Source organism: Crotalus tigris, unplaced genomic scaffold (assembly GCF_016545835.1).
Source record: "Crotalus tigris isolate CLP2741 ecotype Arizona unplaced genomic scaffold, ASM1654583v1 scf7180000018464.579312, whole genome shotgun sequence".
In the NCBI taxonomy this organism is placed as follows: Eukaryota; Metazoa; Chordata; class Lepidosauria; order Squamata; family Viperidae; genus Crotalus; species Crotalus tigris.
The window spans coordinates 270726-298021 of NW_024097020.1; the positions used below are offsets into that span (position 1 = coordinate 270726).

Genomic DNA, 27296 nt, shown 5'->3' on the forward strand with positions numbered 1-27296 from the left:
GGCTACTAATTATAAATTTGTTTGCTTCTACTTGTTCACAGATCTGTTTTTTATTATCTTTTCTAGGATCTTCCCAGGTATTGATGTTAAACTGATAGGTCTGTAGTTTCCTGGGTTCTTTTTCCCCCCTTTCTTGAAGATGGGAACCACATCAGCCCTTTTCCAATCCTCAGGTACTTCTCGGTGCTCCAGGATTTATAAAAGATGTGGTGTAATGGTTTTGAGATAACATCTGCCAGATCCTTCAGAACTTTGGGATGTAATCTGTTGGGTCCCGGTGATTTATACTTATCAAGGTCAGATAGGTGTTCTCTTACTAATTTCTTGCTTATTTTAATTTTTGTTTCTAGTTTGTCTTTTTCAGTGGTTTTTTTTTTGGCATGTTGGGCTATAGTCTTTTTGTGTGAAGACTGATGCAAAGTATGAGCTAAGCAGTTCTGCTTTCTCCCTATTGCCTGTTATTTCCTTGCCATCTTCTCTCTTTAGTGGACCTACAGTTTTCTTGACTTTTTTCTTGTTGTTAATGTGTTGGAAGATTTTTTTTTTAAATTATCCTTGATTTCTGTTGCAAGTCTTTGTTCATTCTGAGCCTTTGCTTTCCTGACTTCATTTTTGCATATGTATTTGTCCATTTTGTCTTTCAGTTTGTCAGAGAGATCTTTGTTCAGCCATGCTGGTTTCTTCTTGAATTTCTCGTTTTTCTTTAAGTGCTATTGTGCCGGTCTGATCGCATTTTTCAGTTTCTTGGGTTGTTTTCCCTTTTAGGATTTTCATCCATGGGATCTTTCCTAGGTTCTCCCTGAGTTTGTTAAAGTCAGCTCTTTTGAAGTTTAAGACACTGGTTGGGTTGTTTTCTATTGCTAGTGTTTGCATTATATTAAATTCCAGTATGATGTGGTCACTTTTACCCAAGGTTCAGGCAATTTCAATTCCCTCTATCACTTCCTCTCTATTAGCAAGGATTAAGTCCAGTATAGCTTTACGTCTAGTTCCCACCTCCATCTTTTGGGTGACAAAGTTGGCTAGGATAGATGATCTTTCTCAGGTAGATATTAAATAAGGCATGTCAAATTCTGATCCCCTACAAATTAATGTCTTCAGACGCAAGCCAAACCCTCCACCCCAAACATTGATTGGAGGCAAACAGAGAAAGGACCAGAATTTTATTCAAGAAACACTTCTCAAGATGCTTAGATTATTATTTTTTTGAATGAACAAGATAAATGGATAGTTTTCCTCCTGAAGCAACACGACAATTTAAGAAAAGAAAATGGGTATCCTGGAAGATTGGCAGGATCATGTTCAGTTTTTCAGGGGTTATACAGATCAAACTGGTCTCAACTAACAAGCGTGTGCCTCTGTCACCTCGACCAGACCAACCTGGTCAAAGTCCATATCAGAGGGATTTTATTTGCTAAACGCTTAGAATAATCTTCATAGTAACTCCAAAGATGGTCCTGAGGCCTGAGCAAGCAATGAGTCACTGAAAAAGGCATCACTGCTCAGCTTTCAATACACACAGTAAGAGCAGGGAAATAATAATGTTTTGTTGATTTTGCATCACAACACGAACCCAATGTTGGCTTTTACACATGCTTAATTGAGTTAATTCTTCATCTCCTTCCAATAGTATACTAGGCATATCTTCTGAAACTTCATCTCCAAGAGCTCCTCAGTAAACCAGAGATCCTAGGGTTGATGTATGAATTTGTCAATCCCTGCTGAGTGATAGACATTATCTGGTATTGGCTAAATATGAACTTAGTAAGTTATATGATACTAAATGTTTATTATACCCAGTGCTTTTTTTCTAAAAAAAAAAAAAGGTGCCGGAAATCACAAACATCATACAACCCGCCTTGCCTACCCTACAAGGTTCCATCCAAAAAAGGTGCCGGAACTCCGTTCTGGGCGTTCTATGACAAAAAAAGCCCTGATTATACCAGATAATAATAATGGAAAAGAAGTCTAGTAAGCTATTGGTTTTAGCTTAAATAAGTTCATATGATATTGCCTATTTCATTTATTATAGACATAGGAAGATTTGGTATATTTTGGTAACTCTCATTATTCATGGATTGGTTATCTGAGATTACCAAAGGCTAGATCTTGGTATATTCAATAAAGTTTTACATATATATGCAGTTTAGGTCTTTTTTAAACATACTTTACATTGTATACAGTAGTTCCTATCTCTCATGAACAAATCACGTTGTTTTCTCTTCTCTTACCCTTTCCTTGAAAGTGAGATTCCCACAGTTCTCATAGAACCTGGTTCTATATTCTCATTTTATTTCCCCGTCCTAAAAAATGTGACTATTATGAAAATGGAGAAGGTTCCTGACAGTTTTCCAGCTGATAGGTACATGCTTATTTCCTATTCTGTTGTGTTACATGAGCAACTATGGGGAAGCATGGGGACAAATAATGCATGCATGACACGTTCATAGCTATAGTGTTTCTGTAAGGATATCATTAAGACATTTTGATGTCATCACATGTTATGGCTACTAGGTTTTTTTTAGAATTCCCCCTTACCCTTTAGTTTCAATATGGGGAACATTATGGTTTTTCTTTAACAAGGGACGGATCTATCTGTTCTAGTTACAGCTTGCTTTTCTTCAAATGTTTGGTATAGTGATTCTAATCAGTGTTAGTTGGATATAATATAATGTTTGATATTCTCCATATCTTACTGCACATTGCTGCCTTATTCCTATTTATCAAACTATTGTGTCCTGTTTCCTTTCTAGGCATACTTATTTAATATTCATGACTGCTCACTCCAGCAGTCTTTCAATCTCTCTTTTTTTCCTATCAACAGCATTCAACCCAACAATGTGAACTTTTTGTTCATTTAAACAATTACCCGTTTGAAGGTTCTGAAAAAGAAAATAACAGTATCAGAGTCCTTTAAATCAACCACTCTGCTGTTTGATTGCAGAATGCCAGATCACACTCATGATCCTTCCATATACAATATGCTATAGGTTCACTAATTTAATACTAGACATGGGGAAAATACAGATAAGGATTAAAATCACAATAAGACGAACGAGAGGAAAACCATGCTACATCTGTTTTGGTATTGAAATGCTGGAATTTTGTTCAAACAAAACATGGAGGAAATTATGGGGCTGCAGTATGACAGAGACCAATTGTTATTTGCTACAATGTAGGCCCATTAAACAATCTGTGCTTTTTTGGATTTGAATAAGCACGTCATCTATTGATCAGAAGCCAGCAAGAAGTAACTACTATTGAAGCAGAAATAAGTTCATATCATAGGAAAGCAACCTGTCAATCTTATGCTGGCTTATGACCTTTTCCTCTTTTTCCGGGGTCCGGGGTCTTGCCTGCATAGGGGTCCGGTAGGTTGATCTTGTACCTACAGTCGTCTCATTCCCTGAACTGTGGTTCTTGTAGGCAGAGCCTTCTGCCTGCCCGCATATAAGATCCTGGGGACAGCTCATGCTGGTGGCCTGAAGAAAATTTTTAACAAGCAATTCAGTTTTTAATGGCTTCTCTAAACTGAACAGGGCACTGAAAGAAAGTCAGTAGATGTAAAAATACGAATAAATGCTTATAAAATGCCAGCAGTGAATTTATGAATATTTGGATTATATTAGAGGCCTTGATTCTCTTCTTTTATGTACAATATATTGTTTTGAATTAGCTCTTCAAATTGCCCTAGCAGTCAGTGTTTGTCATAATAAATGTGCTATCTAATGTACATTTATAATGTTTTAAAGAAAAGCAAATAAAATAACATAAAAATAAAATGATATGAAAATTAGGCAAAAGATTGACCCTAATAGTACCAGAAAAGGCCAACCTATATATTTTTTTACATTCATCTTTAGGAAAATAATTTTTAAAAGAAAACTACTGTATTTTCTGTGGCATTTCAAATGTGAAATAATTTCCTAATATCCTATTTTACAATTTTTTAATCAAAACCCAAAATCGCTTAAAGCTTTTCTATAAAAATATTCTTTCACCTATTTGTGAAGTCATTATCTTTGCTATGCATGTTTTCAAGATTTCAAATATATTTTATCAATAATTTTATAATTGGAGTCATCCTAAAATGATGTGTTTTGCCTTAGTATCTTGCATCTACCCACACAGTATTTTAGAAAATTTCCTGGCGTCGTGCACCAGCACATTGTTAAACTATTTCAAGATTCCTACATTTTTTATGGAGGGGGTGGAGGAGTCTGGAGGGTGGGAAGATTTAAATATTGAGTATTAAGGCATATTTATACACATTTCTAGAATATATTTTCTTAATCATAAATTGAAAATAGATACAAAATATAATTGGCATAAATAATAAGAAATTGTATGCTAAACATTATAGCTTTCGGTAAAAATATTTTTGCGCAGTTTTCGTTTTATTTTGTTTAAATTATTTGCAGAAGGGTTATTGTTGATGCTATTATTGTATTCTAGCAGGTTTAATAGGCATTGTATAGAATGAGTTTTATTCATTAAAATATTATTTGAATTTGAACCTAATGATAACTAACAACATTTTTTCTTAATTTGTTAATTCTCTTCACTTTTTTTTTTAGTAAAAATTGGATAATTGGGAACCTTCTATAATTTTATACAAGGTGACTTAAGATGTATTCCTCGTAGATGTATTATAAATAACTGTATGATAGAAACTCAATGTGTAAAATACATTTTACTAGTGCAATTTGGTTATTCATCTCAACATGTTTTCTCCTAATAAATATACTGTACTATATTACATTCAAATTAGGAATTATCTGTGGTTACTGTTAATGCTTGGGTATAGTTTGTTTAAAAATGGATGCCTAAAGAAATGTATATTGAATTACACTGTGTGCCTTGACACAGATGACAATGATCAAAGGAATAATAACTATGCAAATCACTTCCAGCAATGTTTTCTCCTTACTGTGAGTTCCATATCTTCCTCTTCTTTTTCTTTTACTGTTTTTTCTGGTTCTTCCGGCTCTTTTTCTTGCAGATGGATTTCTTGAGCCTGAGACATATAAGGCATATCATCTTTGTTTTTGAACTCCAAGCTGAGAATTGAAGGAGGAAGTAGAATTCCTAGAATTACCTAAATCAATAAAAATGATAACAACAACCATCACAATTAACAGCTTATGGTTATTTCCAGTTGCTCTTTCTGTTTATTATTACACATGCACTTTATGCATCTAGGAATGAGACATTTGGGCGTATAAGTTTCAAAATAATGTAACTATTTTGTAGGCAATGGCAAGAATGAAATCAATAATAGACCGCTTAGTACTCTATAAAGTCCTGGCCCTTAAAGGTTTAAAATAAATTGGCCACCCACCCTTTTGAAGTGCAAAGATATATGGCTGTTAATACTTTATCTTATATTTATGTGCTGATTTAACGTACACACTTTCCCATAAGTTTCATACTTAAAACAATCCTGACCTTTAGACTTGAGTTTTTGCGCATCCGAAGCCTCCCCATCCACATATCTGTGAGTAGCATTTGGCTACATGTGTGTGCAATGAAATCTCGATGCTTGGCTGCCACTGCAAGTTGAAGGCATGTGGCATTGCTCCAGTTTTTCAACTCATATGTCAGGAGTTTCATAGCCAGCTGCTCATCTTGCTTGTAGGATTGGTCCAGCAGCTCCACCGCCAGCTGGCCAAAATCTCTGTAAAAAAAAGGCATTTTTGTTAGTTTGTGAATCGGTTACTGTTGGTGGCATCTAAACAATTGTTAAGGGCTACTTCTGCAGGAATTGCATCACAGCCTGGTATGTTTGGCTAAGATCCTGAGAGCACTTGCAGATACTGTGCTTCAGATTAATCCTTTCATTAAATCTCTTAATTTCAATTTTGTTAGGAAGCCTTAGCTTCCACTTGCCTGCTATCCTCTCCTTGTTGCTAATCTGATTGTTCTGATCTCATTTGTATTAGAACTCGGTGAGAGAATCACATTTTCAATAATAAAAGTATAGTGCAATTTAATCAAGGTTTATGACTATAGGAAGCCTGGATTGACCATAGACTTTATGACTAGAGGAAAATCAAGAATTATATGTTCTTGATTTTCCTCTAGTCATAAAGTCTATGGTCAATCCAGGCTTCCTATAGTCATAAACCTTGATTAATAGTTGCAGGAATTGGGTATGTCTAGTCTAGTGAAAAGGATTAAGGGACATATGATAGCAGTGTTCCAGTATTTGAGGAGCTGCCATAAAAATGAGGGGTACAAACTGTTTCCCAAAGCACCAGAATGCAAGACCAGAACCAATGGATGGAAATTAATCAAGGAAAGAAGCAACCTAGAACTAAGGAGAAACCAGTGGAATGGCTTGCCTTCGGAAGTTGTGGGTGCCCCATCACTGGAGGCCTTTAAGAAAAGAGTGGGCATCCATTTGTCTGAAATGGTATAGATTCTCCTGCTTGAGCAGGGGTTTGGATTAGATGACCTCCCAGGTCCCTTCCAACTCTGCTATTCTATGTTATTCTATGAATTAAGTCTTAGCATCTTCTTTTTCTGTTCAATTCCTGTCTAATGCTCTGGTAATTGTGGACATAATGAGGGACTGGATCTGGCTAAGCAGACTGAATTTCATATGAAACAAGATTCCAATAATGATAAAATATGCTTGCCTTGGCACAGTTTATTACTCATATATGTGCATTTCTGTATTAAGAATATTCATAAAGGAATTTAGCATGCCATGGTTTATCAGGCCATAAATGTCACTTACATCTTCATAATATAAAAGTTAAACTATTGCAGTATGCTTTCTATAGGATAGCTCTTTAAAGGACTGATATGTAACAGAAACTTCCTGATAGGGCTACTGGGGCTTTAGATTAGAATTCCAGCATCTGCATTATGTAAAGTACTATTTTTGACCAATAAAACCCTGGCTTTTTATGGAGAACTGGATTGATTTCCCATGTTCCTAACAACAATCTTTATTATAACTGTTTTCCCTTTTGCATGGTTAACCATCAAATCTAACAGTGAAGTCTTATAAGCCAGTATTCTCAATGGCTGTTTGAAGTGGTTTGGCTTAGAAGTGTTGTTCTGTTCTACAAGGCCAGCCCACTGAGCCCTTGGCTTCAAGAGAAATGTTTATTTTTCTTGCAAGCCTTTCACTCATCTGTGAGAGTGTTTGCAAACATTCCAAGAGGGAGCCTTCATGCCAACACTGTTTACACTGCCTGGTTTTTCTCCTAGGATTTGGAAAGCATTATGAGACTTCTAGCTTAATCAGCTCAGTAATAAAAAGAAGCGGCGCTATTCTATCTAGATTCTGTGTCATACAAAATGAAGGACAACAATGTAACATTCATGAATAGCTCAACCTGGAGTTGTGATTAAGTTCCTGAGATATGTCATCCACCATATCATTTTCAGATGCTTCATGGGCCATTGCTTTACAAAGTTTACAGGCTACCAGAGCCTTAGCCATGGCTTCCTCTCCATGTTGCCAGAAGAAAAGAGCCATCTTCTGGCGCTTCATCAGCACAGCCCATACCATCAGTTCATGAAAGGGGAAAGGGAAATGGTTAATCTCAGGATCATCTAGGTCTATATCCACTTCCTCTTCTCGTTTCTTGGTAGTCTTTCTTCCCCTCCGTAGTGGAACATCATCCTGATGAGCATAGAAAAATGTTGTTAGGCTAAAGGTACCTTTAGCAATATAATGCCATTCTTAAAAAGACATCACACTGGTTTCTTTTCTACAGTTGCATAGCAGCTTACCTGGATCTAATTACTCAGAACGATCTCTGTCTCTCTCCCTCTCTCTCTTTCTTTGCAACGATAATGTCTAGTAGCTTTCAAAACTGTATAAATTACCTTTAATTTATTTAACAGAAATAATTTAGAGACATGCTTAACAATCAGCAATTAAGCACTCCAAAAATACTTGTCTAGTATTCCCAGTGCTGATTTAATACTCCTGGGAAAATCACTTTCAACATCCTGGTGCATTTTCATCTAAATATAGAAATTTTAATAATATTGATTTGACAATTAGTTTTCTGATAATTTTAGAAGAGGGTCCACCCCCCAAGAAAGCTTATAATGACATAATTTTCTATACTGACTCTTACCTAATACTTGTAACATTTGTGGCTGTTTCCAAATACAGATACATTATTCAGTAAAATGATGAAATTTTATTAGAAGTCTTTAAATAAACTTTCCTCCCTTTCCCCCATAGTTATACATATGAATATGCACAGTGTCATAGATGAAAATTGACTTTCTTTACAAACTATCTTGTAAACATGTATTATTTTGCTGCCAGGATTTAAAGATAAATTTTAGATATGCCTAATGCTCTAGGCATGTCCAATGGGATATTTGATTTCTTTTCCTTCCTTCCTTCCTTCCTTCCTTCCTTCCTTCCTTCCTTCCTTCCTTCCTTCCTTCCTTCCTTCCTTCCTTCTCTTCCTGCTTCCCTCCTCTATGGTGGGAAAAGTAGCTCCATTTGAAATCTTAACTTGTAAGTGTACTTGAGTACATAGAAGTAGTTACTGTTTTTTTAAATCATGTAAATCATGTTGAATCACAGTCCTGAATACATTTTGTTCTATAATAAAGGTTTATAAAAAACTGTCATTAAAATGGGTGATTTACAACTTACCTCCATTCCCAGAAGTTTTAGGGCCTTGGGCTGTGGGTAAAAAAAGAAAAGAATAATTCTATTTATAATTTTTCAAAAAGCACAGGGACTAAATAAAACCTATCCTGTTCATTCATCATTTTTTTGGATTCAGCATACATACTTTGCAAGCCTCTTGATTTATTAGTGCAACCACTTTCTACTATTTAACTGTTTTTGCATATCCCTATTGTTTGGGAAAAATCTGTATTATTGCACAAAGATTCCAAAGTTAATTAAAGAAAAGTAAACTTGCCTTTAATAATGTGGACTCTTATGTTTTTTTTTTTTTTGGCACCCAGCTTTATTCCAGCATTTTAAACTTTTGCAAAAGCTGCAGACGTTGCTCCCCCAACTCTCCAGAAAATTCTGAAGGGATAGTCTAAGTTTCCTACATGTTAGGAACTGGAAAAATGTCAGCAACATCCTTTTCCACTTTGTATCAGGGAGAGCAATATTTTGCATCTAATGCTTAACCCCTTGCATCTCTTCAGCATTCTGAAGCTATAATTAGAGTTTGTTGGATGCACCTGTAACTGAAAAGAGGAATTCAGGTACAAGCCCATATGCTATAAGGCAAGGGTGTCAAACACGCCGTGTTACGTGACGTGTTGCGACGTGTAGTGACTTTTTTTGCATTGCCAGAGCTGGGGTGGGCATGGCCTCTGCATGATGCAACCGGTCTGTGGGCTGGCAGTTTGACACCCCTGCTGTAGGGGGTTGGGATGATATTAGTGACTGACAAATCCTCCTGTATTTGTAAGGTGCCATGCTCAGTGGTGCGATTCAAATATGTGAACAGCCAGTTCTCTGTGTGGATGCTGCTTCCGGAAGTCCATTCTGGGCATGGGCAACAAAAAATTAGCTACCGGTTCTGCCAAAGTGGTCCAAACCGGCTGAGTCCCACCATTGGCCATACTGTTATGTGTTTCAATTACTTTAATTTTAAAAAGAGGTGATTGGACACATTTTAGAGTAGAAAATGATTTCTTCCAAGTGTAATTTTATTTTCTTATGTATTTATGAAATAGTTATATTTGGGGCTAGGGCCACAATTCAGTAGTTCATAATTATTTACTGTGAGAATACACTGGAAAATGAAGAGAAAGAAGAATAATTGATACCCCACTGTAATTATCCAAGAAAAAACAGGCTTAAGGATGGAGTGGGAAAGATGGCAGAAATCTGGGATTAAGGGTTTTCTTAACATGACAAATGGAGGAGGGAGGAACTGAAGTTGAATCTCAGATCAACCTACGTCACAGGGTTGTTGTTATGGAGAAAAACACATAGAGGAATGATATGTATACTTGAGTTCCTGAGTGAATAATAATAATGATAATGATGATGATGATGATGAAGATGAAGTTGGAAGGGACCTTGGAAGTCATCTAGTCCAACCCCCTGCTCCGGCAGGAAACTCTATACCATTTTGGACAAATGGCTGTCTAGTCTCTTCTTAAAAACTTCCAGTGTTGGAGCATTCACCGCTTCTGGAGGCAAGTTGTTCCACTGGTTAATTGTTCTAACTGTCAGGAAGTTTCTCCTTAGTTCTAGGGAGGGACCTCAATCAATCCAACAAACAAATAAAAGAGAGGACAGGAAAAAATGTATTTTTGTTACAGACTGTGTTTTTAGTATGTACTATGGGTTGAGAATGAAACAGGTTGTATAACAGAATTTAAGTGCAGGGAGGTGGAAGATGATTTTGGAATCTAAAGATTTAGAATTTAGAAAAGGAATGAGCTTTGAGTAAGTGTATTCAAAGGAAGGAATTTGTTCATGGAATGAGCTCAGAACACACCCTTTTCTTGTAGTACTGAAGTGCCCAGAAGCATTATATGGCAGTGCCCATAACAGGTTTTCAACATTCAAGATGTATCCAAAAGCCAAGTAAGGTCATCTAACCAAGTCACCTTTGACTTGATCACCTCTTAACCCACCCCCTTAAATCTGCTTTTTATGAAACAGTTTTTAAAAAAGAAACTCAATAACAATCCTTACTCTCTTGGGGCCAAATAAGTTGTGATAGAGTGTTCGGAAGCGTTTTCGAGTATAATTACAGCGATAAGCTCCTCCCATCAGGTACTCAATCACCAGGCCAATGTCAATTAGACTTATCCTATAATCTGGTGGCAGGTTTCCCTATTATTTTTCCAATAGAATAAAAGACACACAAAACAAGGGGGGAGGAAAGATACAACTGATTATTAAGTCTATTGTACATATTTTTCTATAACTATGAGAGTTTTAAATGAAACATAAGAAAACATTATTATGCTTATTAATTAATTCACCTTAAAATAGATCCAACCGAAACCTGGATATTCGCGCTTGGAAAAAAGACATAAATTAAGTAAGAAAATGTGTTAAAAGATAGCAGTAAAAGAAGATAATAAGTTTCAGAACACAGGATTTAGGCTATTCTGAGAAGAAAAAAAGGATACACTACTGCAGAACAAAGAAAGCATGAAGGCAAAGCATGTTACAGAAATTCTACATATTTGCTGGAACCTGGTGATATCCCAAATAAGCCATTATAAGTCTTATATCCTGAGGAATATGTGTGTGCTCTGGCAAACTTCTTGGGGTTGTGTGACTTCCTGCTTCTGTCATGCTTCTAAGAATGTTTTTTTTTCCCCAAACTTAGTCCTGGAATAGGAAGGCAACTTTAGGATAAACAGATGCTGAATACTTTCATTGTTAAGTTTGCTCTTTTACTGAATAGTATATTTAGCAGATTAAGGTTCCAGAAGCCTCTTTCTTGTGGTTCTCTAATTAAAACTGACTTCATACAAAATTAAAAAGTGAAAAATTCTTATATCTTTCTAAAGACGCTACCCCTCTGCAGGAATTAAAATTCTTTCACTTAAACTTTTGGTTACTGTTTTTTTTTTTTTTTGCTATGTGGTCGTGCATCTTCCAAAAAGGAAATATATTTGGAAGCTGTCCTAACAATGAAATAATATTTGATATCTAGGAAAAGTGTGTGCAGAGGAATTTATTTTCACTTTTTAGAGACAAATCTACATGACACCAAATTTCTCCTCAATTTTTTGTTGGAGATTCCAACATGTTCTCATTTAAATAAAAGTTGATTTAAGTTATATCTAATTATTTTCACACACCATTTATCATTAAGTGCCAAAATTCATCTGTTACCTTATCACTTAGCACTGAGTGGGCCAAATAATGAATTTACCTCATAAGCCATTTCTCAGATCTCGCTCCACTGACTTTCAATTCTCCTAATATCAAAAAGGACATTTTTCTGTGTTATTACTGTAATGCAAAAACAGTTTACAACCCTCCCCCAATGTATAGAAAGCATAGGCTTATTGTTGTATATACAAAATCTTACATCTGCTTATTTGTCCTCTCTAAATAAATATATTGCTTTAAGATACTATGGTTGATGTAGCCTGCACTTTATATTCATAGTAAATATACACAAAATGCCATTTTGAGATTATTATTGTAATTGTGACTATATTACCTGTCTAGGATTTACATGCTGAGCTAATACTAATCTTAGAGAACTTTCAGGAGTGTATCACACATTAAATTTTATATCAGTTACCTAGTAGTTCTAAAGAAGTGTGAATGGATCAGATTTATATCAAATTTATATCATCTAGCGTATTAACAATTAAAATAACATGAACATAAAACTAAGTTCTTGATTCCATACATTTTAAATGATTACACAATCTATTAGTAGTCGGAACCTGTGACTGTATATTCTTGCTTTTGACATTAGTATTTTTACTAAATTTTACTCTACTCAGGTATCAATCTACTAGTACAAAGTACAAACTGAGAATTGTTCTTCTGATTTGTTCTAGGTTAAAAGATATCCAAACCAATTTGAATAATGCCTGAATACCCAATAAAAGTGAAATAATTCTATGATATCATATAAGTCTTATGACTCAGATTGTAAAGTTTAGTAGTAGTTTTGTTTCTTCTAAAAAACTAAGAATAATTCCTTCTTCTAAACCCTTTTAAAGTATAGCCTAATTATGTTGATTCTAGTAACATTTTATTATTTAAAAACTTTATTGCTTTGTTTGAAAAGCAATTTCCACTCAAATTGCTCTCATTCTAAATTGACATGCTTAGGATTAAAGCATAAATTGTTAGAAATTCAGAAAGAGACACCTTTTCTACAGATGCTTAATTTTGAACATAATCATAATGCATAGATATAGCCTACTGATAATGAATTAATCAGAAAGATATCTTACTAAATATATATCTAGTGAGAGGGGGAAAAGGGTAGAAATTTTTACTTTATGAACATTAGAGGGCATACTTTAGCTATCAAAGCTCCCAACATGTTTTCCTTTTGTTATTTGAGTAATCATTAAACATCCAATTTGGCAAAAAAGTAGTTATTGTAGACCAAACACTTTTCTGACTAATGATTTGTTGTCAGTGCCCTTGATATTCAAATATAGGAGAAATTATCTTTATTAACTAAATAAAAGAAGTCAAAAGGATACATTGTTATTCTTTTCCATAATCTCATTAGAGCAAGCCTCATTTAGAAATCGAATTTAAGAGTTATCCATGATATTTCATTTTTAATATTTTTAAAGCCTTTTAATATAAGGAAAAGTGTAAAAATTTGCCATTTTGCTAACTTCCCTTTTCTTGCATGCAAGCAAAATTATTTTTATGGTTACTTGAATGGTGTTCTCTCTGCACCCTTTACAACTGGAAAGAAATGATTTTCCTTAACATAATTGGGACAAAGGCTATCTCCAATATTAGGTTATTCTCACACTGCACTTTTATAGTATTGAAAAAAAACTAGATTTTGTTACTTAAAATATATAATTGCTACATACCCACAAAAGGTTTTTTTGGGAATTTTTTATATGCAAGTTTAAATGTGCTCATATTTTGCTTTATATTTAGTTGTTTAATTTTCAGCTATCATAAGGTGTCAGGAATGTACATACTAAAATTATTTTTCAGTTTTAATATTAAACTGCTCTTCAGCAGAATAAAGTGAATATAATTTATTTCTCTGGATAATACTTACAAAGTGCTTCATTTTAATAAATATTTATTTGGTCTTAAAGGGTTATAATAAAACTAATGTTAAGCTACTGGAATTAAAAATTCATCAGAATGAGATAAGTTGCTTTAGACAGTCATCTGTCTCTCGTGGGCAGTGAAATATTGGGCTGTCAACATAATGATATATTGCATTAAGAGGTTATTTTCTAGAATGCGTTTCATTTAAATTCATGTCAGATTTGTTGATAGATTCATAAACTGACTGAAAAGAAGGAAATGTTATTTCTCAGGTATAGGTCTGCAGGAACCATCTAATATCTCGTAGCATAACATTTTACTTCTTCATTATTGATGAAGTGAGGAAAAAAATTCCTGTCTAATGCAACAGATTTCAAGTGACATTTCCAAAACAGCTAATGGCACAGAAATGACTATATTTATACTGCTTCTTGTTACTAACAAAGAAAGAAGAGGGAAGCAGAAAGCTTAAATTAAACCCTGATTTTGAATTAAGCAGTACTGTACTGCATATTCATGAGATTTTTTTGTTGTTGTAAACAGCTTTTGTTGTTGTCCCAATAGACATTTAGCTCTGTTATTGAAAAATTGTTACACATTTTGGCCTGGTTCTCCAAATTTAATATTTCATAAATGAAGTAACAAATGTAAAATAAGTTCTCAAAAGTTTTTCCCCTGCTTTCAGGTATAATCAAACATTTCAATTTTTTTCCTCAAATTTCTGAGTTAGTTATGATTTAAAATTCTTTAAAAACTTGTTGGAAACTCTGAATCTATGGTCTTTCTTTCTTTCTTTCTTTCTTTCTTTCTTTCTTTCTTTTTTTTTTTTTACAAAAGTTGAAAGGGCAACCCATTTTAAATCTGTATTTCCTCATTCTCTTGCACATTTATGTTTTAAGGCAAAAGTGCCTTTAAAACTGAAATTTACAAATATTTAAATTTATAGCTGAGGGTCTTTGGATTTTATGTGTCAAGCTCCAGATGATTATAAGACTGTGATAAAGTACATAGGCATTAGATATTAAGTTTTTCTGTTTTAGTACCCCTTTCCCCCTTCCTCCCCATTTCTAAATAATCAATTTATAGTTTTTTCAGCGAAAATAAAATTTGGGAGATGAGGTTTTATGTAGCTAGTGTTATGCTCTGGTTCTTCCCACAATTACTATTCTGGGCAGATGGAGATAAGACTTTCTTATATCTCTTTAGGTTGTGGCTTAACATATATCATTGTATCTTCATGCAGGAAATCAGTGGCCAACATACAGGCATGGAGAAGCTGTAAGAATTGCAACCAAAATCTGTAGGGCCAATACGTTCCTTTTCATTCCCTTCTTCACTTTGCTGCTTAATCATCACAGATCCTATTATGTGACTGAATAGAATCCAAGACACATTGATAAAAATTATTTTTAGAAAAATAATCTGTTTCCACCAGTTCCTTTAAGGTAGCTTCAGTCACACAAATTTTAATCTAAACTGTTTTCTTTTTTAAACTTTCTACTTCAAAAAGATAAGGGGTTTTATAAAAAAAATAGCATTTAATGAAGCTGAAAATAATACAATGATTCAAGATCCAGCATAACAATAATATATATTGCAATGTCCAACACTGACCCACAATATGGAAATCAGCATTCAAAACACTGATGACTATTAAAATACATCTATTGCATAAATCCACATCACATGAAAAACACCTACAGTCCACTAGCAGAAGCAGTATACCTAAAGCATCTAAAATAACCACTAGCAGCCACTAAATAGTTAACTGTATTGTACACAAGGCTGAGAATCATTACGAACACAAACTGCACAACTGCAATGGCAGAAGGTGGAAAAAAGCTCTTGTTGGTAGCCCATGCAAAACAGAGGCTGTCTCTAATGACAAGAAGCAGCTATATATTACCTTCACGCTACTGTCCACCTTTGGACGCTTACCTTTTTGACATCTCTGACAAGATGATACAAAGTGTTGGATGGACCATGTCTCTGAAAAAGATCACAAGAAACAGCTTAATGGTTCTGATATATCTGAAGAAGCTATTTGGATTAAAGGACAGGTGTGTCAGCGAGTCCAACTAAAAAGCTCATAAAACCCAAATTACTGAATGTGACAATTGCATAGTTTCATAATAGGTAACAAAACACTTGTATCAAAAGAATATTTATAGCTTAGGGTTGAGTTTTGTTGTTTTCTTGCAAATATTTCATTACCCAACTAGGTAACAAAATCAGAGAGCAAACCCCATTCCCTTTTATCACGATAATGTTACTAGTTATCCTAAACTACAAATATTTTTCTTTTGATTCAAGTGTTCTCCTTCCGTATGAAAAGACTTAGTTGCAGTATACTATTTTTGAAAGAAGCTCCATGTTCGCATTTAGAATCGGTGGAGATAGAAGTAGACTTAACCCAGCTTGTTAATGTGGATCAAAAGGGACTAAGCTGTAGTTCTTCAAACATTTACTATTGGGTGAAAAGTTTGAGTCATGCACAAATGGTACTATCTCATGAAACTTAAGTATCATATATTATGTATGCCTTATATAGAGATTACCAAATCATGCAATTCTTGATTTTTTAAAAGGAGTTAATGTTGGGGAATGATTAAGAGAACAGAGCAGGGGGCAAGGTATACTGACCTCTGCAGAGTTTGAATAATTACCATATGTCCTTGTTATTATACCACCCATGCAGCCTGAGATAGACTTAAGATTACCATTATTACTCTCCACTATTATTGCGTGAAAATCAGGCAGAAATTCAATAAGCAGCATTAATTTTTTTGAAGAAAATGGCTGTCTATTTAATTTTTGCTCATCTTTTAAGTAAAATATGTGAGTTATAGCCTGGTGGTAAGTGAAAGTTTTATTGTTTTGACAAGGCAGCTGATGTTCCCTGAGAAATAATAGGAACCAAATAGAATAATTGAAATGGTCTGCTTTAGCCTAGCCAATTCAGTGGTGTTTTGAAAATGGCAATTTTTTTAAAAAAAGCAATTTATCTTAGGAGCAAATTATTTTTAACAGAATCCAAACTGTAATAAGGTACAGATGTGTTTTTTTTTAAAAAAATAAAGTTATATAGTTGTATTAGGGTGTAATAAAAGAATAAGCAGGCAAAGTGTTATGAGATTTTGTTACAGGAACACTTTAAGGAAGGCAAGCATTATTTCGGGAATGAGGCGATTGGATGAATTTCTGGGCACCATGCTAGGTCTTGAAGGGAATTAAATAAACAAATAGGGCCCCTACCGTATTGTACAGTTCTTCTAGTCTGGAGAGGGTGAGAAAACGATGCATGCTTACTCCATTTTCTATGAGTAACTTCACAAAATCCACTCTGTCTAATACCAGGGCATCCAACATTGCCTGTTCAAGGGACCCCACCTAAAAGGGAAATAGCTTAATCAGGGAGATTTTGTGGAGAAAGTTCATACAAAAAGGCTTATGGAAATATTTTACATTTTCCTATCATATTAAAAATGGGTTCCACATAACACTATTTTTCAATACAATTTTGGAATGTTGTAAGCTTTTTTAAAATTTCTTTCCTCTTGGTGTGGACATCTCCTGTCAGCTTTAGTTTTTACCAACCTGAATAAATGGTGTCACCCACATATTTCAGTATATTTTTCTTTCTCCTACCTATGAAATCTTACAAATGTAAATTAAACACACTAACTCCAATACAAAATATTGAGAGCTTCTTAAAGCTTGCAATTCTCCGTTGTAATAATTGTTCAGTATCCTCCATTTTCTGTTCTTCAGTTTTATCATTTGTGAGAGGATGTATTCTCTTGGTCAAACTTTGTGGAAGGTTTTTTGAAATTCAAGTAAGTCAGTTTTATTATGGACATTATCAAAAGTTCTCAAGAGTTGAAAAACTTTGTCTGGGAAGTCATTATATTATCAACAATACTTGTTTATCTGTGGCCTGTTCAGGATTTACCATAGTGTGTTCAATCAAAATGGAAGAAACAGTGAAAAGCACTTGCCTTTTCCTAGTTGTGCTAGTGACATAAGTGAAATTATGGTCTCCACATTACAACATGATTGTCTGTGGCAGGGAGCCTTCACGTATAACAACGCTTCTATTGGACAACTCTGAATTCCAGCTTATGTGGGAAATGATCACATATACAGCTAGCCTTCTTACTGAAAAAATTGTCCTTTCCCCCACTAATTCTCCTCCAGGTTCATCAGACTATTCAACAACTCTCCATTAATTTCCTCATCTGAAATAATTTTATTTCCCTTCCATAACACTCAGAAATCCTCCCAAATTTTCAGCTTTTTCTCTCTTACAGAGAAGCCGAGGGGGAAATTGTTGAATTTTCTAAATAACTGAAGATCTGTATCTGAACTGCATCTGCTCCATTACTTGTTGTATTTGTATGTCTGCGGCATCTTTATACATGTGCAAAATTACAGGTATGCAAAAACATTTTTTCAACTTCCTTATTTGAAGCTTCATTATCTGGAGTTGTTGAACTGGAACAGAGCCTCTCAATATATATATTGAGAGAGAACAAAAGTACATAATATGACATTTCAGTCACCTCAGGAGGCAAACTATGGTATCTGAAAATTTAAGCCACAATAAATATATTTGTCCTTAAATAAAAAAAAATTCTCACAAAATATAAAACAATAGGTTATGTTGTATATTAACAGCCCCACTAGATGACACTATTTCCTACAAGAAAAATTACAAACATCTTTATTATGATTACATGACAATCTGTTTATGTTTTCTCTCTCTCCCTCTTTCTCTTCTCCATCATGATAATAGCTATGCTCAATTGGAAAAGTATTTAATAACCATATAGATACTGTACCGGCCACTGTTGCCCATAAATAAAAATCTGGCTGCGAGCAATGTCTACCCTGTTCCAAGCTAATGCCAAACTCAGTTGATCTGGAGCAGAGGCATTCGCTCCTGTAGAAATCGAGAATAAGAATATTTAATTAATTCAACATAGTCAGTAGCAAAACAGATCTCATGAGAAATGAAAGGAAAGAAGATAGACGTATGGTCCAATTGAGAGTTATTACAATTATGTTTATATAGTTTTCTTGCTGAAGTTAGCAATCTAGTTCAAGATATTTAAATAAACCAGGATGCCTAATATTTACCTGAATATTTTAGAAAACTAAGATTATAAATTAAAGGTCTCATTGTAACAGGAAAGTAACTAACAAATTACATTATTTTTAACTTTGATAAGCTGGGGTCTATACATGCAGATTTGTGAAAAAATCTGGAACTCCTTTCTCACAAAAGGAGATAACAGAAGCAGAACTGCCTTACAACTGTGGAGATGTGGCATAGAAGCTTGTATTAATTCTGTTTGCTAGATTAATGTTAAAAGAATCTCTCAGAGGTCTCATTTGTATATTCCTGTCAGATACTAAACTCAGGAGTTTGCTTAGTCAGAAGGAGGCTCACAAACATAACTTCGCTTGTTTAGTTATTTTATACAATTGAAAAAAATTGTCTATTGTGTATACAGAGAACAAAGCTTATATAATGTTTTAAATTTATAGGTTATTTTCTGCCTTTCCAATGGTCAAATCACTGGCCATTTTTGCTGCTCTTTTCAAGACCACGGGAGGCAGCTGACTATGCTGACATGGCAGTCCTCCCAAGCCTGGGAACTGTGGTTCCTATATTGCTGATCTCTTTCCTAGCAATTCCATTTCTTTTTAAAACACAATAAAGGTAGTCCTCGACTTACAACCACATTTGAGCCCAAAATTTCTGTTGCTAAGTGAGACAGCTGTTAAATGAGCTTTGCCCCATTTTATGACCTTTCTTACCACAGCTGTTAAATAAATCACTGCCGTTGTTAAATTAGTAACATGACTGTTACTAATTGACTTTGCTTGTCAGAAGGCTGCAAAAGGTGATCACGTAACCCCGTCATAAATATGAGTCAGTTGCCCAGCATCTGAATTTTGATCATGTAAGCATGGGGATGTTGCAACGATCAGAAGTGGGAAAAACTGGTCATAAGTCACTTTTTTTAGTGCCACTGTAACATCAACCAGTCATTAAACGAACTGTTGTAAGTCGAGGACTAACTGGGCAGAAAACTGACCAGAAATAACTAAAGGATAAAATTGCCTCTGTTTTAAAAATTAAAAGCCAGAATATATGCAATCCGTGGAAACTGGAACATTTCCTGGGCATTATAAAAACTTTTTTGTTTTATAATTGAGACCAGCAACTTGGTTGTTAAGAGAAGTGGTTGCTGACCAACAACCACTTCTGATGTGTTAAGACAAGAAAACATTTTACAATTGTGGTTTCAATATTTGCAAATCATGCAGAGATGGACTTTGGATAAGAAAATGGGAATTACTTTAGTAGATGAAAATTTGGTAATTCAGATCAAGGATCAGAAATGTGCCCATATTAAAAGAATTTATAATGAGTTAATAAAATTGGATTCAGAAACAGAGTTAGTTAAAGATTGTATGATTAAATGGGCCCAGAATATTCAAGAACCGATCTCGTTGGACTTATGGGAGGTAATTTGGACTAGAAATGTTAAATTTACGCAGGCCCAGAACTTGAGGGAAAATTTTTATAAAATGTTTTATGGAAGGCATCTGGATCCTAAAAAGCTGTCCTGTATGTACCCGAACCTGCAACCTAAATGTTGGAGATGTGGTTGCTTGGATGCAACCTATTTTCATGTTTGGTGGACTTGTAAAGTTATTAAAGCCTTCTGGATTATGATTTGGTGGAACATTCAAAAGGTTTTTAAAAGGAAGATTAAGTTTACTCCCCAACTGTTTCTTTTGGGAATTTTTGTGGATTTTAATGTTAAAGAAACTATTTTAATGTTGAATTTAATAACAGCAGCAAGATTACTGGTGGGTCAATATTGGAAGAAGGATACTCTGCCTTCTTTAGAAGAATGGGTATTTAAGGTTTCTAATTTAGCAGAAATGGCTAAAATTTCTGCTTTTTTAAAGGGCCATTCACAAGAGAGATATTTTAACGTATGGAGAAAATGGATAGAATATGTTCAGAAGAAATATGGAACTACAAAGTTTCACTTATTCTATGAGTAATGATTTTGTTTATAAATTTATGATGTTAAAGTTTGAAGACAGTTAAGAGTTTTTATGATTTTCTTTATTGTATAATTAGTAAACTTAAATAGATTATGTTTAATATGTTTGTATAATCCTGTATTTTGCTCTGGGAAGTCGGGGGGGAGGGGGGGTGGGGGGATGGGGGTGGGGGGATGGGGGTGGGGGGTGGATGGGTTGAAGTTTAAGTAGTTCAGATAAAGTAGAAATAGTTTTATTGTATATAATATTAATGTTTTAATTTTGAGAGAGGAACTGCTCGGGCATTTCCCCTGGACCGCATCAAGAGGGAGAAGAAGAAGGTGAGAAGTAAGTAGGAAGGTGGAGGTGAAGGAGGAGAGGGGGTGAGTGAAGAAAAAGAGGGAAAGAAGTAAGTTGGTTTGAGGATGCAGTTTGGGGGGAAATGGGCGGGCAAGACCGAATGTGGTGTGTATCAATTTGTTTTGTTTTTTATCTGAAGTATTTGTAAGATCGTTATGTATTGTAAAATTGAAAATAAACATTTTTACAAGAAAAAAGAGAAGTGGTTGCTGAGTGAAATTGCAAATGTGTACAGGATCTTACTTCAGTTTTGCTTTGCTTTACTGACCTGTGAAGGTCACAAAAGGAAGGATTGGTTTAACATTTCTTTTTCATCACTATCATAATTGCAAATGGTTGCTAAACAAAGATTATATATATTATTGGTTTTTTTTTAGGAAGACAGTTTGCTGGGATTTTGTTAACAAAGCAAAAAACTTGTCTTACAGAATTTGTCTCAGAAAAACTTTTCAGAAAAAAATAATCTTTTAGAGCTTTATTTTATTTTAATAAAATGTACTACATGTGTTTGGAACAACATATATATACATACAAGAAAGTAACTGAACAGTATCAGCATAAAGAAACAACAAAGTGTGTTCTGTAATTCAGGAAGAAGAAGCATGTAAGAAATGTATAATATTATTTCAGGTCAGTGAAAGATTCAAAAGTAAAGTAAAATGAAAAGTGACATGAGTATTGATGCAGATACAATATCAGTCACTGAGCTGTAATGAGATTTCCAATGCAACTGTAGTTCTTTTATGGCCTTTATCAAAAGTTTGGATTAGATTGCTGCATCACAAAGCATGTGAATGAATGAATATATTACATATAATGTAACACATTTTTAAAAATTAGATCAACAGATGTTGTAACAAGGAAGAAAACATCCTAAAGTGGCAGCCTGAATTGTTCAGGGTAGCTAAAATATTTGAAAATGAGAAAATAGTATTGTATAATAAAATCTGTGGCAATTCTATACAGATTTTAATCTTACAAATCTCATTTGTAGCAGTCATATATGTTTATGTTTTATCTGAAACACCCAACTCTGAATCAGTGGGTATTTGCCTGTGAAACTGCTGAGGATAATATTGTGTGTGTTTAATGCTCTCTATGAAATTTATGAAATCTGATTGTCTTTAATATAAAGAGGAAGCTATAATGAAAAATACCAGTTGAATTAAACAATTACCGGTTTCATACATGGCACCAAACTACGTTTTTTAAAAATAATGGTCTTTTGGAAAAGCATAAAGCATAATTAATAAATGTAATGGCTAGGTTTCTATACCATGCCAAGCCAAAACAAAAAACTAAATGGTTAACTTAATGTGTGAACACAAATAAGTGCATATTATATTTTGGGAAGCAATTTTCTATAATTCTGGATTGAACAGTAGCATCAGCTTCTCTTTTCCTCTTTTCCTTCATTGCCTAGGTCTCTAAATTCTGGGGGGGGGGAAGTCTTGGAATCTTTTTATTAAAAAAATAAAGGGAACAGTTTTTTTCTTTATATAATTTGAACATACTACTCTGATTTAAGATTTCTGGGTTACAGTTGATGCAAGCATGATTTTATACATATCATTTCTATATTATTTTGTCTCTTCATATTAATCAATCCCTTGCAAACACTGTTGGGCAGGAGGTGAATTCCCTATTTTACATCCCCATTTCAAGGGGAATAAAACCTGATCAAGGCAGAGAAATGGTTCTGAGATTCATCACATGGTTTTTGTGTTGTTGCTAGGATACTCCCTTCTTGTCTGTCTGAGTTAGAAAGCTGTCTTGTGACTCTCCAGTGGATTTGCATCATGCCAATGTTATATCGGAGCACAGCAATACCTCTGTTGCTGCATGTTTCCATTAAATGTCCAGATTATATAGATATAGTTAAATTGATCTCTACTTTAGGTGCTGACATTGCAGCTAGATGGATGACAATAGATAATAAAATTTTCTTGTTTTGCAAAAGTAAGGAGGAAAAACGTTCTGGACACTCTTCTTATCTAGATTGAAGTTAAATTTATTTGGGTTCAGTTAAAACTTGAAAACATCATCCCAAACTTTACAATTTCTCAATAATAGCAAATGCTTACTAACTTTTTTCTAGAATCTACTCTATTCATAGCAAGAATATATATTTCTGTGCTCAGAAGCAACCTTAGCATGGATCAAGGGAAATCAAATGATAGAAGCAGAATTGTGTTGATGTTACACAACCTCAACAATTTCTTGTGGTTGTTTTATGGTGGAGCCTGTAGTGACAGGAGGACCTTGTATCACTACAGCACGACACTGTTTCATTAATATGTTAAAAATGCTGGATGGTGTGGATGCCTTTGTCTTTGTATACAGAGACACTTGTATATGCATGTGGGTATATTTCATAGTATCCCCTGGAAATCCAAATTCTATGGATAAAATATGCCATTTAAGTTAAAAAAAACAAAGCAAGCAAATCTTCAAGAACACCTTACCCCCACCCTATCAACAAATCTGTTTTCTAGTTGGCTTCTTTCAGATGTGGGTGGGGGATGTCAGGAAATATCCCTTGCTGCTCCAAACACCTTGCACAGAAATGGCCTTCACAAACTGCACATCTCTCAATACAACATGTTACTAAGCTTACATTTTTGTAAAAAATGCAGGCATTTTTGTTTCAAATCTAATAAAATTAACTTATAACCATTTCATGGTTGACATGCATTGATTGCCCTACGCATCAGGCTAGAGAATAATAGCAATGTTGGTCCAGAGCTGAAGGACAAATACTTTGTGAGCATGAGTCACAATACATTAACAAGCTAGAAGAAACCAGATTCATCAGAGAAAGGTAATCATAGCAGTATGTTTCAATGAACACAACATGGATGAGGTAGCACTTATGGAAATGAGCATATTGTATAACATTCACTGTACTTCTTTCAACATTTCATACAGTAGAAAAATTTGGACTGTCCTGCAAATCATACTGATGAAGGACTAGGGAAAAAAGCAGCAACTAAAACAACAAACTTCTTGTGGAACAGTTGTGTTCTGCATCATTTCCAGAAACACCCTCAGATTTTATAAAAAAAAAACTCAAATTATACCACAAATGAAATTCTATTGTTCCTACAGGTAAAATCAATTTTAGCAGGTTGTAATGCAAACAGAGCACATAAACTGTATAATCTGATGATATATATATATTTATTTATTCTATCTTTTTTGAAATATACCATAAGTTGAATTAAGAATGTATAGATGCAACTTCAGAAGATGGGGGCACTCATTAGGTAAAACTTTTTACTTTTTCACTTTTACTTCACCATTGCACCAAGCATCTTTTTCCATGCAGCCTATTAGCATAACTCTACATACTTCTGTGGCATTCTGTAACACAATTCATTTCACTCTCTTCCATGCAACTTCTAGATTCCATTTTCTTATAATTTTTCAATGTATCATAAGTCATCAAGTAAATCATCATTTTAGATTTATAGTCACATCTCTATCATGTTTTAAGGCACTGCTGAAAATATAAGAATGATTTCCAGACACATATCAAACCATGATAATTCTCACTCATGGTTGGTGTCTGAATGGCTCATTCTAGAAAAATATACTTCCCCTGGATTACATTAATTTAGAATTTTGTACAAATCACATGTTCAATTATCAAACATTCACTGGATTTCAAATATTCAGCCTTTAACCTATTCCCCATAACATTCTCTTTGAAGAAAAGTATAGATGTAAAAAAGGTGTTTTATGGTGTTTTTAAAGCAAAATTTGGAATTCCTACATATTTTATAATACTGTATTTATTTATTAGACTCCAGGCAGCCGAAAACAATAAAAAAATAGAAAGTGTAAAGGTGTTACAAAATTAGCACATATCTAATTAAATCAAGAGAAAACAGATTGCATTGATATGAACTACTATGCACTACTGAGGTCTCTCCATTTGAAAAGTTCAACAAGTTTGGACTTGTTTTCTGAATAACAAAAAAGATGAGAGGGCTGCTGTTGAGAAGGCTGTCCTATAGGCCCCAGTCTTTTCTACTGAAAAGACTGATCTGCAACAAATGGCCCTAAAAGTAGCCTGCGCAAGCCACATAGATCTTTCCAATATTTAATCTTTATTGAATTATCTTGAATCAGTCCCAGAAGAGTACTGGCGATCAGTGAAGTGCCTACAAAATAGGTGCTTTACTATTAAACCAGTTTTAGTCTGTTCTAAATTCTATTCTTTATGTTGGTGGGTTACATCATTATCTGTAAGAGTTTGCTATGTAGATTTAGTATAGGCTTGTTGAGGCAAACAATTCCATTACCTTTTAACAAAGCTGTCAAGATAGCCAGATCAATATCCTGGTGTCCTTCTGACCCCATGCGAAATACTGTAATCTGAAATGAAAAAACAAACAAAAAGTTTGATATGTGCAACTAAAATACAGATAGCTATTAAAACAATATGTAAAATGTGCAGAGAGTCTAAATTCAGAGATATTGGGAGCAAACAAAACTGGTTTATATCAATACAGGAAGACAGATTCATAATACATAGCAAATATTAAAGATTTAATAGATCCAGAATCATCTTGGATGTTCAGAATTGCTATATGAATTCTATATGGAATATAATATGCAAAATATTTTACACAAGTCAGAATAATTCCTTGTCCTTGTCAACTATTGAGGGTAATTAAATTTCAGAAAGCCATTAATTAAGCAGAAATCAAACTTGTAGCAAAGATACCATTAGGATTTATATTGGCTAAAGTACTGTACTACTATGTCTCCACTATTCATCCATGTCGAAGTATGGATACGTTGTAATATAGATTTATTCAATATAAGCATCTTCTAAAATCTGACTGCAGGGTGCATAAGTAAAAATTGCAAGGTATAGTTTCTTCTATCCATGCAGCACAAATGAAATCATATACAATGTCCCCTAACCATAACCATATAGTAAATCACAGCTTCCTCATTAAAGATGAATCAGACAACTCAGCAGTAGATAAAAATTATCTAATAAAGCAGAAGCATGTGCCATTATCAATTTTTGTTGTGAATAATGACACTGATCTAGTTGAAAGCCTGTTAACCTAAGGTCAATGGGGTTCCTATGGCAACCAGGTGGGTTTTTTCCTGTATGCAAACAACAGAAAAATAGCATTCAACAATCACAAAAGGATGTGCTAAATACACAAATACTCTCCAAAACTACATTTTTAATGATGCCTGGCTGTGTGCTAGGACCAATGATCATAGGATTTCATTTAAAAAACACTTGTGCATCAGTCAACAAATAGGCAGTGAACCCTTAAAAAAGAAGTATGATATAGCCTTAAATTAATCAGTAGCACCAATATTCACTTGCCAATAATGATATACTCTGATCATGCTTGTAAATGCCTGCAACAGGGGATAGAAATAACTGAATTATGGACCTCAGCAGGGCATAGCCTTTTATGGGCTTACAGATGCATTTGGTTTTGAGCGCGATGCTGGGAGGTGCATTCTATAAAGTGAACAGGACAGATTAAGAATTGGGTGGGACCGGAAATGAATGCTAATAAATTTTGATATTTAAATTAAATTGATAAAATATAGTTACTATTACTCTGCACATATTCAATACAACAATTATAAAATAGTTCTGAGGGATGCAGCCATGTTTTGGGATGGCATGTGTACTCTCAGTAGGAATAAATGTGTTCTCTCCTTGTATTAGCCTTCCATGCTTACCATTTAATGTATTTCTATATTTATACTATTTTCTTTTTAAAAAATAAACTTACATGGTCCTTACTTTATGTTTAACATTATATAACTGCTATGAAACAAGACATATTTCATTTTGGGCTTTGGGCTATAATTCAGAGCTGGGACTGCTTTAGTTGTGTCATGGATGATCCAAGAAGAAAACTAAAAAAGAGAAATATATACTTAGTAGTTTGACCCTGGTTATCTCCCTGAGAAGGTTGAGCACCATAATAATTTGGAGAAATTATTTAAGATGTGCTTTCTCCTTATTACTTAAAGGTCACCCATTTCACTGAAGACCATATTTATATAGAATAATAGATTCATTTTGCATAGACAGAAAACAAGAAAGTTGCCCATGAATCCAATGTTATTTTCTCGCAACGTCACATGACGTATTGCGACTTTTTTTTCCATTGCC

The 27296-nt window shown here is 34.2% G+C and overlaps 1 protein-coding gene across 1 annotated transcript in view; it reads right to left on the reverse strand.

Moving 5' to 3' along the window:
• The window catches only part of LOC120312229 (transient receptor potential cation channel subfamily M member 3-like), a 343098-nt gene that overhangs the window by 39704 nt on the left and 276098 nt on the right, over positions 1–27296 (reverse strand). Inside the window, exons 11-20 of the mRNA XM_039352635.1 lie at positions 25438–25510; positions 18544–18644; positions 16958–17092; positions 15641–15691; positions 10954–10989; positions 10661–10801; positions 8639–8668; positions 7350–7639; positions 5449–5677; positions 4931–5098 (exon numbers count right to left, since the gene is read on the reverse strand). Coding sequence (XP_039208569.1) covers positions 4931–5098; positions 5449–5677; positions 7350–7639; positions 8639–8668; positions 10661–10801; positions 10954–10989; positions 15641–15691; positions 16958–17092; positions 18544–18644; positions 25438–25510 — 1254 coding nt within the window. The remainder of the gene's footprint in view (positions 1–4930; positions 5099–5448; positions 5678–7349; positions 7640–8638; positions 8669–10660; positions 10802–10953; positions 10990–15640; positions 15692–16957; positions 17093–18543; positions 18645–25437; positions 25511–27296) is intronic.